The sequence below is a fragment of the Lemur catta genome, chromosome 6 (genome assembly GCF_020740605.2).
Source record: "Lemur catta isolate mLemCat1 chromosome 6, mLemCat1.pri, whole genome shotgun sequence".
Classification (NCBI taxonomy): Eukaryota; Metazoa; Chordata; class Mammalia; order Primates; family Lemuridae; genus Lemur; species Lemur catta.
This window is the reverse complement of record NC_059133.1, coordinates 76,202,405-76,221,877: the sequence shown is the minus strand read 5'-3', so window position 1 is coordinate 76,221,877 and position 19,473 is coordinate 76,202,405. Positions and strand designations below refer to the sequence as shown.

General features: G+C 36.7%; 1 protein-coding gene across 2 annotated transcripts in view; it reads right to left on the bottom strand.

Moving 5' to 3' along the window:
• Positions 1 to 19,473, bottom strand: part of ITPR2 (inositol 1,4,5-trisphosphate receptor type 2) — a 461,522-nt gene that overhangs the window by 411,544 nt on the left and 30,505 nt on the right. For both annotated transcript variants that reach the window (XM_045554169.1, XM_045554170.1), the window contains exon 2: positions 4,887 to 4,957. In XM_045554169.1, the coding sequence (XP_045410125.1) occupies positions 4,887 to 4,957 (71 nt within the window). The remainder of the gene's footprint in view (positions 1 to 4,886; positions 4,958 to 19,473) is intronic.

Sequence of the window (19,473 nt, the reverse complement as noted above, 5' to 3'; positions counted from 1 at the left end):
ATGAGTGGAGGCACAAAATGAGGCTCAGCCTTCCAAACAACTTCCCTGAATTACCTGAAGACAAAGAACTGAGTTAAAGAAAAAATTTTGTCAATTTTTCCCCAAGTCCCTGATTTTCACTACCTGCTTCAGTGTTGCATTGCACAGCAAAGAAATTCTCTATTTTAGTTCCAATCCCTGGAGCATTCTAACTTATTACTTCAAAATGACTGTTGCTTGCCAGGAAGTGGCCCCTTGGTAGGCTTGGTGGATTATGAAATAGTCAAGTGACAAATGATCACAGAATCCCAGAATCGAAACTTTTAAGACTAAATGAAAAAAAGAAAGAAAAAAGGAAAGAAAGAGGAAAAAAAGGCCGGGAGTGATGGCTCACGCCTATAATCCTAGCACTCTGGGAGGCCAAGGTGGGAGGACAGCTTGAGGCCAGGAGTTTGAGACCAGCCTGTGCAAGGGCAAGACCCCATCTCTGTAAAAAAAAAAAAAAAAAAAAAAGAAGGAAAAAGAAAGAGAGAGAGAGAGAGAGAAAAGAAAGAAAGAAGACTAAATGGCCCAACCCTGTGAAGTATCTCATCAATCAGGAGAAGAAGCTATTAATATCTTCTCTTCCCTCAGCCTGGGGGTGGTCCCTGGGTTCTCTTACTTCTATGTTTTATTGCCCTGATGGTAAGAGAAGGACATGAACCTCTCTTGCTTTGATTTAAGTCAACTTCTCCTCCTAACAGAAAATGCATATGTCTCAATATGCAGACTTCTGGAAAAATAACATTACAGAAGGATTTTCTAAAGAAAGTGAAAGGAATGTGAAAAGGAACTAGAAAAGAAAAAAAGAAAAACCAAAAGAATATAAAATCAACTAAAATAACTGCCATATAATGTAGTGCAAAGGAGGAAGGTTAAATTGTGTATCAAAAACTAAGACCAGCCATAACCCATGGCGATATTATGTACCCCCTGATAAAACGCGAAGAGAAGGGCACTTAACCTCTGTGGTATTCTCCCCAGAACCTCAACCCCACTCTAACCACGTCAAAAACATCAGATACACACAATCCCAGGGACATACTCTAAAATATCTAGCTAGTACTCTTCAAAAGTATCAAGCTCATGAAAAACCAGGAAAGACGGAGGAAGTGTCAGAGTAGAGAAGACTAAGGAGACATGACGACTAAACGTACGATGGGATCCTGGGTGGGATCAGGAACAGGAAAAGGCCATTAGTGGAAAAGCTGGTGAAATCTCAAGGAAGGCTGGAATTTAGTCAATAGAAATGTACAGTTGGTGACTTGTTAGTTTAGACAAATGTCCCATAGTTATGTGAGATGGAAATAATAGAGGAAACTGTCTGGAGAGGAACTCTCTGTATTGCCTTTACAACTCTTCTGTACATCAAAATTTATTCCAATGTTTAAAGTTTATCTTTTAAAAATAGGAAATATTTGGTCATTTAAGGAATTTTACTCACTTCAGATAAAGCCACTGTGCTTCTGTTAATATTAATGTGATTAACTATGTGGTTTCCATTAAAAAATAGCTGTCCATCATGTTTTAAATAACGCCTTGGAAATTGTTTATGTGCTAAAACTTTCCTCTGTTCATAAGTGAGGCAATGTGACACAGTTCAAAGAACACGTCACTGTACAATTCTGTGTACTTGGGAGAATCATTTTAACCTTTTTGGAACTTTGGTGCTTCATCCAAAAAACCAGAGGAGTCATAGATTTATGTTTAATTACCTACCAACTCTAAAATGTTATGATTCACTTGGACAAATCATAGCATGAGTATGAAAAACAAAAACCTTTTAAAAATAATTTGAGAATATCATTGGTCTGGCTGAGGCCAGAGGAACCAAGGTGCAGCTGGACTTGTTGACAGGCTATTGTTTCTTCACCTTATCTAAAAAGCAACAATAAGGGAGGGTGCTCTGGAAACTTGGCAGAGGAGTCTGGAAATGCTGGGATGGTGGTTTTGGGAGGCAAATCTATGAAACAGCACAAAGCCAAAGGGATCAGGGGAAATACATTCAGGCAGAGAATGGTCTAAGGCAAGAGCTGTAAGGACAAGCTACGTGGAAGGATGAGACATTTGGGACAACACTGTCCGCTCCTGGCTGGTTAAGCAATAGGAAGACCAGGGCAGAGAGAAGCACAACTCAGGAATTCTCCTCTGGGGCTCTGGCGGGAGGGGGCTCAATCATCATGGGAGAAGAGTCAGGGCTTTAAGATTAAAGGGAACCCTGAGTCCTCAACAGGAAAGGACCCTCCTTTTCCAATGATGAGTGTACTAAAATAAATGGTTTTGTCTTAAACTGGAGATAGAAAATGAGAGCAAACTAGCAAGGATAAGGACCTAAAGTACTGGATTACAGGAAAAGCCAGCCTTCCACCAGAGGAGTAGAGTGCCTGAAAGAATGATTCATACTTGGAACCAGTGCCCAGTGAATAACATGGGACCAAGTGTCTGTATATAATTACCTAGCAGGTTCAGAGCTGTTACCCCAGGGTTCCCTCACATGCTCTAAAATAATCTTTGCACTTTACAACAACTCATTTCACTGGAAAAAAGGAAGAGAGGAAAGGCAGCCACAAACCCTAAATGTTTATCTTTGAAAGATTAATTCTTCCTGACCAACTGAGGAATAGGCACCCAGGCTCATGGTAGTGAAACATGGGCACCCAGGAACCAAATTTTATCACATGACCCCAGGGAAAGTTTAGGTGGTCTCATCCAAAAGCATCTAATGGCTATTTTGGGGGATGTGTACCAAGGACAAAGCACTATGCCTGGGAAACACAAAAAAAATAAAATAAAACCCTGCCCTTGAAGAGGCTATAACATAAGGGTAGAGTCAAATACATTTAATGGGAATGCATTACACTTTTCTATTATAAGTTAACTATTATTTGTATAATGGCTTAAAACACTTTTATATTCATTCTCTGGAGAGTTCAAGGCTCACAAAACCTCACGGCAGGCACTGTTCTTGTTATTATCCACCCCTTCTCCTACCGACCAACGACAGATGTCCTCTGAGGCTCAAAGCAGTTAGGTGACCTACTTAAGATGACATAGCCAGCAAGCAGTACAGTCAGAACCTGAACCTCATGCTTTTTCCTGTTACAAAAACAGATATGTTGTCCCAGTTTGCTTTAGAACTTTTCTCTTTTGTCTTTAATGCCCTTCAGGTCACAAAGGTTTGTGTAGCTGTGGATTTGGTTTTATTTACAATCCCTACTCTGAACTCAGTGTCCCTTTTCCACCTGGGGAACAGTGTTTTTCTTCAATTGTTCAAAATCCTCACTTACATGCCTTCCCATGATGCCTCTATTCCCCATTCTCTCTAGTCTCTTCTAGAATTCGACTAGATACTGCCGGACCTTCTCAGTCTATCCTCCAAGCTTTTCATGCCTCATCTGTATTTTCCTTCTTTGTTATCTCTCTGTGCTACCTTCTGGGTGATTTCCTCAGACCTCTTCTCCAAAGCACTAATTCTCTCCTCATCTTTATATAATGTGCTGGTTTACACTTTTCAGAATTTACCCACCTTTTATTCATTAAGATTGTCTGTTCTTCCATTAGGGTTTCTCTACCCTCTTTTAACTTTTAGATCATCTCACACACGCTTATTGCACTGTCTCTGGTAGGATGTTCTTTCATACTAGAAGCCTATTTGTCACAACTGCTGGCTCTCCCACATGGTAGTTTTACTGTAAGTCCATCCTCAATGGAGATTATTTATTTTAAGAAGATCTCACTTGCCCAGGGTTAGGGGTAGTGTCTCTACTCAGTAGTTTTATGGGTGTTTCCAATGGGAAGTATCATCCACATCCTATTTTATGCTAAGTTAGTTATCCACTTGGGGAGAAATTTGGATGTCTTACCCAAAGTGGCCAATTTAACTCAAAGGACATTTAATTGTGCATGTCGCTTTCTCTGCAAGTTTCTAAGTTTAGGAAAAATGAAATAAATCAAATATTCTTATAATGAGATATTGTATATAAAGTGCTTATCACAGAGAGTAAAACATGGTAAACATCTGCCAAATGCTAAATATCTCCCCTTTTCAGTGCAGTAAGCAGCACATTGACTTGGGCATGTAGCTCTGAAGAATCCCGTTGACTCTCCACAGCCTTTTATCCTTTATTAAAGCTGCTTTTCATCATTGTGGAAATAAATACTTACATAGTTTTCAAGATAAATATTGTTTTAAAATTATTTTCATTATTATAAGTACATACAAATAATGAAATTGATTTGGGCAAGCTTTTAATTACTGGTTTTAGCCTTCTATGATTCTCTACAGATTTCATTAATCCTTCTTTTGTAACAGTTGAGTTATTAATATAATCAATCTCCTACTAGGACCAATTTCTAAGTTCAGGAGATTATCGAGCTACTCTAAAATTATACTTGAAAGGAATTCTAAGACAATTGTTAGTTATTACACACCATCCAAAGTGCTATTTTCAAAGGTAAGCTAAGCTAACACACCACTGTCACTCTCCCAGAGATTTTACAAAGATAAATTAGAGAGCTGACAATGAAACACTATAACATTTATAATATAACTGTCACAGAAATATATAAATAAGTATTATTTGGCTGCACTTACTGCCTTGAAAAGTAGCCTTTCATAGTTAATTAACAAGATTTCCCTTCAACAGGTGGACTATTATCCGGCAAAACAAAAACTAAAACTATTCTTTCACTGTCAATCCCTCATTGTGTAAAAGAAAAACAATAGGGAAATTTTTGAAAGAATTTTCAGTGATCATATTTATATTTGAAAGTTTCACAATGAATAAAGTTTCAGCATTACTTATTTTAAGATGCAAAACTAATCCTCCGTCTTAGCTCACATAATAAAAATTATGTTTATTTCTTACCTCTGAACTTCTTGGGAGGGTTGGCAAGGTCCCCGGCCTCTGGGTGCACCACACATCTGTCATCCACTAACCTAGGAAGAAAAGCACATTTACATTGTTAACTTTGTCACATTCATAAAGCATAGACTGCACATGGATATTCTACAAATATCTACTAAAAGTTTTAATACTATTCTTCACTAAGAAACTTTTTAATAATCATGGATTTATAAAAACATTTGGTTGTAGAGATATCAATTAAAGCAAGGTTTGTGAAACTGAAAAACAGGAAACATTATTAAGTGGTAGGAAACTAGTTAGATAAATCATGACACAGACAAACCATGGAACACTGTAGAGTTATTTAAAACTCTATTAAGTGAAACACACTGGCCTGCAAAATGTTCATAATATGTTTTGAACATAAGTGGCAACCAATCAATAAGATATTGTATATGCTTAAACACATACACACACACCTCTACACATACACATATAAGGAATGGAACACGGATAGTAAAATAGGAGGATTAAATGACTTGATGTTTTTAAAGTACCTAGTACAGTTTCCAGAAGCTCCTGTTTAATTGATAAATAAAATCAGGAACCCTGTCTGTCCCATTCCTCACCATACTCTCTACTTCTAGAAGAGTGGCTGACACATAGCAAGTGCTCAATGAATATTAGTCAAATGACTAAATTGCCTTTTTAGTTACAAAGACTCACTTAAACTCTATTGAAATATTTGTAAGAAGCCAATATTCAGGACAATTCCAAGATAGAGAAACTAAATCTCTGAACTGACAGCCAGGAAACAAGAATCTCCCGTTCAGAGAGAAAGACCTAACTACCAAAGACTCACTAATGTTCATTTCTCCATTGACTAAGTAGTGGGAGTAACAAGGTTTTTTCCAGAATGTTGGAAGAATGCGTGTGAATTAATTACATGTATTTGAATTCATTTAAAGGGAAATGCCCAAGTTGTGACTTTCTGGTTTTTTGTTGTTTTTTTTTTTAAAGTATCAACCAGACCCACTAGCGTGCACCAACTCCAGGACAGGATAAACCCACTGAACTAGGATGATCAACCAAATCAAAATGAAACTTTTGGTTCCTGGTTTATCTAGTTACCGGAAGCAGACACTTCCTAAATCACCAGATATTTCTATGCGATCCAATTTCCACAAAACAAAATGTTAATTTTGTCAGCAAAAAAAAAAGCAGTGCAGTTCTTACTTTGATTTTATTTATATATATTTATTATACATATATATACACACACATATATATACACACACACTCCATTCACACTGGTTTACTAAAATGTGGTTTTACAAGAGTCACCAGGCATGCAAGAAATTCCTTTTAAGAGTCTCTACAAATTATTTTCTTAGAAACAGGAAGTCACATTGGATCAAGAGAAAGCAAACCCAAACTTTCACAACGTCTAACTTCAGCCTGTAACATTGAATGTGAAAGGCTTAATAGTACTGAGACTATCACAACATAATATTTAAATAAGAATGCTGTGAGGGAAAGGTCAGATTTTCCAATTGGTCAAGACATGTTAAGGATTCAAAACACAATGACCAAGAAATCATAGTCTTATTTACAGCACATAAAAATTACATAATAAGTGATATTGACATTCTACTCATTTTTGGTGCCTGCCCATTCCCACAAAAATACAAACTCCCACAAATGCCACTGAGTCCCTACCTGCGTGGACCAGCCATCAAGAGGGATGGGAATGAAAGCTATAAATCAGTGCTTTTTTTCTTTTTTTTTTTTTTGAGACAAAGTCTCACTCTGTGGACCTAGCTACAGTGCAGTGACATCATCATAGCTCACTGCAACTTTAAACTCCTGGGTTCAAACGATCCTCCTACCTCAGCTTCCCCAGTAGCTGGGACTACAGGTGCACACACCATGCCCTGTTAATTTTTTTTTATTTTTAGTAGAGATGGGGTCTCACTCTTGCTCAGGCTGGTCTTGAACTCCTGACCTCAAGCCATCTGCTCGCCTTGGCCTCCCAGAGTGCTAGGATTACAGGTATGAGCAACCTCATCTGCCCATAGTGCATTATGTAGACACTATGTCAATCCTCAATTATAATACCTGATGGCCTGGATACAAACATAATAATTAAGAGTGACTTCAGTTCTAAGAATTTGTCCTATTCCTTATACACAAGCTTTTGTGAAAATCACAAAGGCGATCATTTCATTTTGCAGACTTAAAGAATTGGAACTGAGTTTGGAGAGAATAGAAGGAAGGGAAGGAGGGGTAGGAAGAAGCAAGGAGTGTGAATCTGGTATAAGACATTTATGATGACTGACATTAAAAGTCAAACAGGATTTTAATGGTAATGGTTGGAACAACTTCTGCAATATCCCCAGCAGCCTCTTCCTGAATACCTGCAGGGCCATTTACCATCTTTCTGACAGTACTAATATTGGAAATATGTTTTACGTGGAGGTGGAATAGCACCCTGTCTTTCACACCACAGTACTTATCGCATTTTCTTATATCTGCTTGTTTAATTGTCTGGGTCTTCCAAGAAATCTTAAGCTTCAAAAAGTCAGCAATTGAATCCATCTTGTTTACCATGATAAACTTGGGATCGACTAGAATGAGTTACAGCAGATATTAAATAAATATTTGTTAAATGAACAAATGAGTCAATGAATAAATGATATTTGCTTCCCGATTCACCTGCCCTCTTTGGTCCCAGTTCTTTCTTCCGAGACTATATAGACCAAGTTTTCTTTTTCTGAAGTGAACAAGCCTTATTTCTCTCCAGTTCTTCCTCATATGGATATTTACGAAGGAGCTCAATATCTTTTCATATGCCCCAAGTGTCAACATCTCCCTTAAATGTGATCCTAGAGACTATGCACATGAGTCCAGACATATCCTCAAAAGGTGCAGGGCACAGGAGACTACTGCCTCCTTCTTTCTGAAATTAAACTTACAGGAATGCATCCTAGGATTTTAGCAGCTTCTGTGGCAGTCAAGGCCCACCTCTGACTTTCACTGGGTTTACAGCTAAACAATAATTCCAGACCCTTCTCATGTGTACTACTGATAAGCCAGCTTCTCTCATTCACCAGCAGGGCAGTTAACTTTTATAACCTAAGGACCAGAATTTATAACCAAATAGGGAACAACACTAATATAAAGATCAATCTTTGGCCTATGAGGAGAAATCATCTGAAAAACGTATTTATCTAGTCCATCCCTCAACAATTCATTAGAGACCTTGTCATGATTATTGCCCCTTTTAATCACTCATGCTCCGTGTTTCCCAAATTTGGCTAATTGGCTGAATAATTTGGGAAGTTAAAAGTAATAACAATAACAATAAAAAGCCTTCCTTTGTCCAGACATATTGAATCAAACTTTCTAGGGAAGGGGACTAAGAATTTTTTAAAAAGTCTTTAACTTTCCTTAAATGGAGTACGGGTACCCACTCTGCACTCTCACAATACCCTAGGCTATCCTCTAGCGATAGAACATATCACAGTCCCTCATAATTTCTTATTTATACACATGTGTGTAACACTATAAATTAAAAGCTCCACGAGAGTCGGCCCTTTTCTGTTTTGCTCACCACTACATGCCCATCTTTGACTACTATGCCTCAAACACAGAAAGTGCTAAATAATTATTAACTGATGAATGACCAAAGTGACATTTCAAACCACTGAATAAATCAATGGTGCTATTTTTGGTAGTTCACACAAACCATAAAAATAACTGGAAACAATAAATCGTTGCCTAGTAGGAGATGGAGGAAAGGGCTGGAAATGCTCCCCATTTAGATCTATCTCAGAAAATTATCAAAAGTGTCATATCCTGAAAAGGCCTAAGATAGCTTGCTCTAAATAACAATATCTCATATAGCACCTTTCAATCCAATATATCAGGGTACTTTTTAAAGGGCTGCATTTATTTTTCTCATGACTGAATTAGCAAGTAAGCCAAAAAGGCAATTAGAATGATAGCCTAACATTCTCAGTTTGTCACTGAAACTCATCTGCTATAAAATGTGTTGTCCTCTCTATTTATCTTCTCTTCATAAGGTCATAACTGGAAATTATTTGCTCATTTTAATTGATAGGAAAAAAATCATTCAACAATTAGACATTTAGTTCAAGACTAGTCTGAGCAACATAGTAAGACCTCATCTCTATAAAAAATAGAAAAATTAGCTGGGCATGCTGACACACACCTGTAGTCCCAGCTATTCAGGAGGCTGAGGCAGGAGGATCGCTTTAGCCCAGAAGTTCAAGGTTGCAGTGAGCTATGGTGATGCTATGCACTCCAGCCCAGGTAACAGAACAAGATCCTATCTCAAAAAAATTAAATTAAATTAAAAAATAATTAGACTTACAAAAGTATAAGGAGAATTTAATAGCTACTTTGATTTTCAACTTAAGTATGAATAAAAAACATACGTGAATCAAATTTTAAATAGACATACAAGAGAGTTAAAAATTATGGGAAGTATAATATCTACATGAAAAAAGTTTTGCTCGTGCATTAAATTCAAGTTCATAACACTTTGGTAAAAATAAAGTACATCATTAACTATTTTCACAAATAGCAACAGTGAAAAGAAAATGTATTGCTTTTATCTATTTTCTAGGTTTTTGTTTAAGACTCTACTGCTGTCCAAATCCAGAAACACTGAAGGAAATCCATCCTTCAAACCAGGCTTCAAGATACAGAAATTGGCTGCACATAGCATCTCACTCCTGTAATTCCAGCACTTTGAGAGGCTAAGGCGAGAGGATCACTTGAGGCCAGAAGTTCAAGACCAGCCTGGGCAACATAACAAGACCCCGTCTCTACAAAAAAAAAAAGGAGCAGCCGGGTACAGTGGCATTTGCCTGCAGTCCTAGCTACTCAGGAGGCTGAGTCTCTTGTTCATCTCACTTTGCTTGAGCCCAGGAGTTCAAGGCTGTGGCGAGCTATGATTATGCCACTCCACCACAGCCTGGGTGACAGAGCAAGACCCTGTCTCTTAAAAAAAAAAAGCAAAATCAAAAAGATACAAAAATGAATTGAAATTTATCCTTTGAACACACCTTCAAGTTTCATTTCATCACTGAAGCTATATGCCCCCCAGATGAGGGATTCTTCTCTGAATTCCTCCAGCAATTTGAGAGTACTTTCTAGTTTACAAGATGGTCTATAAGTATGTCATTCTACAAGTATGTCATACACATTAGTCTTATCTTCCTAGTCGAATAATAACTATAATCTGTGAGTCACTGATTACATGCCAAGTACTGGTCTATATTGTTTATATACATTATCACTAATTTCCAAACAATTTTGCAAAACGTCTTTCTCCTCCAGATAGAGATCAGTTGATATGGTCATGATGACAGCTCAAGAGCCAAGCTAAGATCTAGACCCAGATCTGTGAGACCAAAGACTTGGCTTCCTCTTTCTATTCCATGAGGCTGCACTTGTAATTCTCTTGCATATTCTTCATGCATGATAGAGCAAGGGATATGTAGGAGATACTTCAGGATTTTTTACTGAAATGCTAATTGACTTTCATTGACATCTATTCCAGCTTTAAAATCCCACAGTTCTATAATTCCATTTTTTTACAGTATCTATACTTAGAAAGCAATATTATGTACTGAAGTATTTCATAAATGTCATTAATTTACATAATACCTTCCTGATTTTTGCCATATCTAGAAACCAAACACCAAAACACATTAAACTAGGGAAAGGATGGATTGTTAAATGATGTTATTACAATTAATTATTCATATGGGAAAAAAATACATAATTCCTTCCTCACATTATACATAAAAAGTCAATACCAAGTGAATTAAAGTCTTAAATGTAATAGGTAAAACTATAAAGTTTTTAGGGCCAGGCATGGTGGCTCACAACTGTAATCCTTTTGGAGGCTGAGGTGGGAGCATTGCTTGAGCCCAGGAGCTCGAGACCAGCCTAAGCAAAAGCAAAACCCCATCTTTACAAAAAATAGAAAAATTAGCCAGGTATGGTATTGCACACCTATAGTCCCAGCTACTCGGGAGGCTGAGGCAGGAGGATCTAAGCCCAGGACTTTCAGGTTGGAGTAAGCTATGATGATGCCACTGTACTCTAGCCTGGGAGACAGAACACGACCCTGTCTCAAAAAAAAAAAAAGAAAGAAAAGAAAAAACTATAAAGTTTTTAGAAGACTTACATGGGTGATGATTTTCATGAATAGAAGGATAGAGAAAAATTATTTAAGCCAGATTGAAAAAAAAGCTTAAAAGACTGATAAATTTGTCTGCATTAAAATTAAGAACTTCCATCCACTCAAGGATAACATAAAAAGATAAAACAGTCACAAAGCCACTGCTATGCTTGTGCAGCACACAAAGTACGTTCTGAAATTTGGTTTATGTTCCAATGTTGAAGCCATGTACAGTGGCACAGGCTACATTTGCCCAGAAGTAGTGGTTTATTTGCACAAGAGAACAATCTGTGCAGCCAACAGAAGCATGTTTTTCTCATTCATACAAAAGCCATAAATACCAGCAACATCCCTTAACACACACGCTACAAACTAGGAAAAGATATTTGCTGCAAACGCTTAGTATCAGAAATTTATAAAGAATGTCTTATAAACTATAAGAAAAAGACAACCAAATAGAAATAGGCAAAACAGTCATGAACAAGCCTGAGGAAATATTAATAGCTTTTAAATATCTGATAAAATGTTCAACTTCATTTGTAACCAGGAAAAAGCAAAGCAAATTAAGATCCCATTACAGATCCGACCAATTGGCAAAAAATAAGGTAGGAAGATATTTAAATGTTAGCAAGGTTTTGAACCAATGCAAATTTTCATTCACTGCCAGAAGGAATAAAAACTAGAACAAATACTTTGGAAAAAATGTGGTATTTAAAGTTGAACAGCGGCATGGACTTTTATTCAGCATTTCCATCTCTAGGCATATATAGGCTCTAGAGAAATCTCATAAACTTGCATCTGGAGACATGTACAAGAATGTTGAAGGCAACACTGTTTATGATAGCAAAAACTAAAAAAATGCCCATCAATAGCGGAATGATAAATTAGAGCCAAATGAAGAATTTCATACAATAGATAACTACTTAAAAAAGAATAAATTGCAGCTCCATGCTGAAAATCTCAAAAAGATAAAGTTGAGCATAAAAGAAACAAGTCCAAAAATAACAAATTATATAATCCCATTTACATAGATGGCATAAATAGGCAAAACTAAACAACACATATTTTAGGAATATACATGGGGTATAAAAACTTTATTGCAGAAAAGTACATGGCTATTAGACTTTTAAGTATATTTCCAAAAGAAAGCAAATTACTCCTTGGTCTCTGGTCCCTTTTTATTCCAACAACTACAAAGAAAATGCCACATAATAGGTAAAATGTTAGTCTGATCTTTTTCCTCGTGAAGCCATAAATGGTATTTCTACCTTGAATATGTTATAAATTAAGTGTTTTCCTGATTTTTTTTTACCACACATACCTGATCTATTTATCATTAAGTGATATAGTTCATTTCTAACAAAATAGCCCTGAAGCACATTTAAATAACATGAATTTGGGGCCGAGTACGGTTGCTCATGTCTGTAATCCTAGCACTTTGGGAGGCTGAGATGAGAGGATTGCTTGAGGTAAGGAGTTCAAGACCAGTCTGAGCAAGAGCAAGACCTCATCTCTACCAAAAATAGAAAAATTAGCTGGGTGTAGTGGCGCGCACCTGTAGTCCCAGCTACTCAGGGAGCTGAGGCAGGAGGATCTCCTGAGCCCAGGAGTTTGAGGTTGCAGTGAGCTACGATGATACCACTGCACTCTAGCCGGGGTGATCGAGTAAGACCCTGTCTCTAAAATTAAAATAAAATGAAATAAAATAAAATAAAAGGATTTGAAAGAAGAGAGGAGGTGGGACATCACAATGGACATTACTATGACAAAAGCTTTTAACACGAAAGGGGATTAAGATTCATAAGCTAGGTTCATAAGCATAATGGAATTGCCTTTAAAAGTACTTGCAAAACTTTATCACAAATAATTCTATCTCTGGGATTCTCACTCTCCATGACTACATGAATTTCCCCCTTAGCTGCAATCTTCTGGCTTCTTACCTAAACTGCACCTCCACCCCACAATCTCCACCACCAGCCCCCACAACCCTGGCACAAAATTCAACTCCCTCCTTCACCTTCATTTAGAAGTAGCACTAGAAGAAGAAAAAAACATGGGTTCTAATCCTTGATCTGCCTTGACCAGCTGTGTTTATGCAAGTTCCTGAACCTCTCGTTTAAAAAATGAGGTAGTTGTGACCCCACTAGTTCCTTGCACTTCTGTGGGTTTTTTTGTTTTCCTGATCCTGTTTTGTGACAAGAGTTGGTTTGTGGTATCATCCTTCAATAGCAAATTTTGACATTTATCATATTTTATGCACTGTAGTTTGAAAGTTTAACTGTTTAGCATCTAATGTTTAAACATGTAAAAATTATTTTATCATTCCAAGCAAAATACTAGCACTAAGTGATTTTGTTCCATTCATTCACCATCATCTTAGAAGGTATTATTTTAAAAACTTAAGATCTGGCCATTTAGTAATACAGACTTTTTTTTTTTACTTAGCAGTATTCAAGTTGACCAAATAAGGAGTCAATCCCAAAGATATAGATTCCTGTTTGTATGGTAATTAATTTATCTCATGATGAAGAGTAACTTGATAGGAAATACTGGGTTCTAAAAATGTCCAATTTCACACATCATCTCTGACAGGTCCTGTGGCGGTACCCCTGCACAAAGCCATAAATAATTCAAATCATGCAAAGAGGGAAGTAATTTCACTGCAAAACTTTTTGCCAAAGAATGTTCTAACTTGTAAAAGCAAAACAGATGCAACATAACAAATTCACTCATGACTATCCTCATATTTTGCCTGTCTATGATAACAAAAAGAGTTAAACGCACATTTGTTTGCCATTTGAAATGTGTGGCTTTCATGGTTAAACCAGTAAAATTTAACAGTATCTTCTCTTTTTAGATGTGTCTCATTTCAATAATATTTTTGACTAACACAAATATTTTTAGCTTAAATATTAAAAGTATGTTTATTCCCACGTAGAAAGTGTTTCAATCATGCACAGGTCTACTGCTCCTTGTATTTCTAAAACTGGTTCTACCCAAAGTTAAAATTGTACTTGCTCTTAGGTATTTAAAATGTTTCCAGGCCGGGCGCGGTGGCTCACGCCTGTAATCCTAGCTCTGGGAGGCCGAGGCGGGTGGATCGCTCGAGGTCAGGAGTTCGAGACCAGCCTGAGCAAGAGTGAGACCCCGTCTCTACTAAAAATAGAAAGAAATTATCTGGCCAACTAAAAAATATATATACAAAAAAATTAGCCGGGCATGGTGGCTCATGCCTGTAGTCCCAGCTACTAGGGAGGCTGAGGCAGTAGGATCGCTTAAGCCCAGGAGTTTGAGGTTGCTGTGAGCTAGGCTGATGCCACGGCACTCACTCTAGCCCGGGCAACAAAGTGACACTCTGTCTCAAAAAAAAAAATAAAATAAAATAAAAAAAAAAATAAAATGTTTCCAGTTATTTTTCCATGAAAGCTATAATTAATCTATTATCCACATATAAACTACAGTATAAACACTAAACTTTGAAGTACCTGGGTAAATCCATATATTTAAATTTTTTATAAGACCAAATGATTTATTAGGTCATTAAATATGAAATGTCCGATTTCAAATCAGAAATTTAGTTGATTATATCTCAAACAAGAAGCAGTACAATTAATCAAAGTATGTGCTTAAACTATCGACACAGTTTTGCCATCTTAACACTAGGTTGTTTATGCCAGCGAAGAAGCCTGGAGAGCAAGTGGCGATGAAACCACACAATGCATTTTCCACAGATTGTGGACAATTGAATTTTTTCCTTGCAAGAAGTGGTCCAAAGTCTGGAAGAAGTGGTAGTCAGTTGGTGCAAGGTCTGGTGAATATAGTGGACGACAGAGAGTTTCCAAGTCCAGCTGCTGTAGTTTGAGCAGCATTGTTTGTGAGCCATGTGGTCGTGCGTTGTCTTCCAAGAGGATTAGCCTGTCTCTAGTGACCAATTACAGCTGCTTAATCACAAGCATCCACATCATTTCATCCAGTTGGTTGCAGTAGATATCCGCTGTAATCGATTGACCAGGTTTCATGAAGCTGTAGTGGATAATGCCAGCACTGGACCACCAAACAGACACCATTAGCTTTTGTTGACGAATATTCGGTTTTGGACTGTGTTTTGGCACTTCATCTTTATCCAACCATTGTGCCAAATGCTTGTGACTGTCAAAAAGAATCCATTTATCATCACATGTAACAATATGGTGTAGAAATGGTTAGCCTGTATTTTTTGACAGCAAAAAAAGACAAGCTTCGAATAGATTTCTCTTCTGACACTCATTTAATTCATGCGGTGCCCATCTATCCAGCTTCTTTACCTTGTCCATTTGTTTCAAATGCCCCAATATTGTTGGAATAGTATAATGTCAAACCTTGCTGTTAATTCACACATAGGTTGAGATGGATTCGCTTCCACTACAGCTTTTAGCTCATCATTATCTACCTTGGTCTCAGGTCGCCCACGTGAGTCATTTTCAAGATTAAAATCACCAGAACAGAACTTCTCAAACCTCAAACCATCCACGTACTGTGCGTTCATTAGCCATATCCTTCCCAAACACTTTGTTGATATTTTGAGCTGTCTGCACTGCATTGGTTCCACAATGGAACTCATATTCAAAAATAACACAAATTTTTGACATATTCATAGTTTCACAAAAATTGCTCTAAAAAAATTCAAAAGATAATCACAACCCAAACCGTGCATTTGAAAGAATGAGGATGTATCTTCACAATAAAAATAAAACAAGAAGTGTAAAAGTGAAATATCAGACATATCAACTGTCAAACTTAGTACTTAAGGAAATTGGACATTTCATAATAATTTATTAACTACTTTTTTAAAAGATGAGTGCCTATATGACCACAAAGAGAATTCTGTCTCTGAAATATTAATCTTTTTATAAGTCACTTCAAGAAGCCATCACTTTGTGAAGCAATTATCTTCAGAGTATGGGTGCTGATGAAACTAAGGGGGGAAAAAACTAAAAGAGTTACACACATAGCCTTTCAAAGAGAAACACATATATGTGACAATGATTTCAGAAAGGATTTGCCAGTATATTTTGAAAGCTTAAAGTCCTAATCCAGCCAAAGGAAGAAATCATGACTTTTTCTTCTGGGCTTTTCCTTCTCCATCTGATAACGTCCTGTTCTTCATTCTTCCTACCCTGCCTTGATCTCTTTGAACCCAAACTGACTTATTGCAAGTCAGTTTGCAAAGCATTTTGTCCCAGCCTGGCCATTACAGTTCTCATCCAAGTCAAAGCATTTGCAAAATGCCTTTCTCAGAATATAAATGGGCATCTGTACCAGTTGAGATCAATTATTTAGTGATGGCTGAGCTGACCTTAACTACTATCAGTTGTCAATCATCTGCAAAGAGCTAGAAAATCACTGGCATCTGGTAAAAGTAACTCACAGGGCAAAGTTCCAGTCCAGACACTTACTACTATCACACTGTCATTCCTATCTGAGTTTTTGCCACCTGGTTGGCACTGATTTTCAGGTACTCTCAGGAAAAAGGCCATAAAAATCATAAATTCACCTAGAGTTACTCTCTTCTTCCAAGTACAGACAGACATCTCCCCCTGCTCCAGGTTTTTGTCTACTTTTGGTCACTCTCCAGCACCTATGAGTAGTTGTTTTTTATAATTTGTTCAGAATTTATAGTTGTATGCTGCAGATTAAATTCAAAGAATTATAAGCTCAAATATTTAACAATTACTATTAAATAATAAGGAACAAACTACTATGCATGAGTCAGCAAAAACAACAGATAATATGACTATCAACTAAATAATATAAAATAACTATTATGAAATGTTTAAAGAGATGAAAGACAAATTTTTTTTTAAACAGCAAGTAGGAAGCCCATCTAAAATGGCTGTATAGATTTGGTAAAGAATTTCTGGAAATGGGCCGGGCGCGGTGGCTCACACCTGTAATCCTAGCACTCTGGGAGGCCGAGGCGGGAGGATCGCTCGAGGTCAGGAGTTCGAGACCAGCCTGAGCAAGAGCGAGACTCCGTCTCTACTAAAAAAATAGAAAGAAATTATCTGGCCAACTAAAATATATATAGCAAAAATTAGCCGGGCATAGTGGCGCATGCCTGTAGTCCCAGCTACTCGGGAGGCTGAGGCAGTAGAATCCCTTAAGCCCAGGAGTTTGAGGTTGCTGTGAGCTAGGCTGATGCCATGGCACTCACTCTAGCCCAGGCAACAAAGCAAGATGCTGTCTCAAAAAAAGAAAAAAGAAAAAAAAGAATTTCTGGAAATGAAAAACAATTATTGAATAAAGTAGGTGGGTTTAAGAAAGTCAATCAGACACAGCTAATTAACAACCTGGAAGATTGGTCTTAAATAATTACTCAGAATGAAGCAGAAGACAATAAGGACACAGAAAAGATGAAAGCAGGGTTAAGAAATATAAAGAATAGCATGTGTTTACCACGAATATATAATTAGCATCCCGGAAGGAGAGACTAGAGAGAATGGAAGAGAGGCAATATTTGAAGAGACAATGGCTGAGAATTTTCACAGCTAATGAAAAATACATATCCACATATATAAAAAACACAATATATTTCAAGCAAAATATATTTTTTTTCTTTTTTTTTTTGAGACAGGGTCTCCCTCTGTTGCCTGGGCTAGAGTGCAGTTGCATCATCATTGCTCACTGCAGCCTCCAGCTTCTGGGCTCAAGTGATCCTCCCACCTCAGCCTCCCAAAGTACTAGGATTATAGGCAAGAGCCACTGCAACCGGCCAAGAAATAGATATATTTTTTTAAAAACAGATACATTCAGATCTGTTCAAAGACAGAAAAGATCTTTAAGGTAGCTGAAGGAAAATACCATCTGTGAAGCAATTAGATGGACAGCAAACTTCTCAGAGTCTGTAATATAAGCCAGAAGATAGTGAAATTATTTCTTCAAATTTGAAAATTTAGCTATCAAGCTAAAATTGTGTGACCATCAAAACTAACGTTTTAAGAACAAGGGTACTATGAAGGTATTTTAGATAAATAAAAACTAAAAATTACCACTAATAGACTTTCTTTAAAAAAAAAAAGTTCTATGGAATATAATTCAAGTAGGAGGAAAATTACCGTGCTAGAAAAATTTAAGTTATAAGAAGAAATGGTGAGGAAAAAACTAGTAAACATGTGACTTAATCTAAACAAACATTGTCAGTATAAAAGAATAATAATGACTAACAAACATGTAGGGTTAAAAAAGAACAGCACTGAAATACCAACAGCAACATATAAGCAGAAAGGGAATGATTAGAGTTAAATATTTCTGTGGCTCTGAACTGTACAGGAATGAGTTAAAATATCAATTAACTTACTTTGTTGAGTATATATGGTAAAACTTTTCCCCATCCCAGCTTTATTAAGGTATACTTCACAAATAAAAATTGTATTCATTTATGGTGTACAACATGATGTTTTGATATATGTACACATTGTGAAATGATTCAATCAAGGTGATTAGTATATCCATCATCTCACATACATACCATTTTTCTGTGGTGAAAACACTTAAAATCTACTCTGTTAGCAATTTTCAAGTATACATTATTATTAACTATAGTTACCAAGCTATACAATAGATCTCCAGAATTTATTTATCATAAGGAAACTATTTAACTACCATCTCCCCATTCCTCCTGTTCTCACCAGCCACTGGCAACTACCATTCTACTCTCTTCTTCTATGAGTTCAACTTATTCAGATTCCACATGTAAGTGAGATCATGTGTTATTTATCTTCGGTGCCTGGCTTATTTCACATACCATAATGTCCTCCAGGTTCATGTATATTGTTGTAAATGACAGGATTTCCTTAATTTTAATGCTGAATAGAATTCCATTGTGCATATGTACCATATCTCCTTTATCCACTCATTCATCTATGGACATTTAGGTTGATTCTATATCTTAGGTATTGTGAAATAATGCTGAAATGAACATAAGAGTGCAGCTATATCTTCGACATACTAATTTTCATTCCTTTGGATATATACCCACAAGTGGGATTGCTTGGTCATATGGCAGTTCAATTTTTAGTTTTTTGAGGAATCTCCATAGTATTTTCCATAATGACTGTATTAATTTACCTTCCTACCAACAGTGTACATGGACTCCCTTTTCTCCACACCCTCCCCAACACTTGATATCTCTTATCTTTTTGATAACAGCCATTCCAACAGGTGTGAGGTGATAGCTCCTTGTGGTTTTAATTTGCATTTCCTTAATGATTAATGATGTTGAACATTTTTTTCATACATCTGTTGGCCATTTGCATGTTTTCCTTTGAAAAATGTGTATTCATGTCTTTTGCCCATAATAATCATAATAAATTTAATTTTCTTATCACTTAAAAGATTTTCAATTGGATAAAA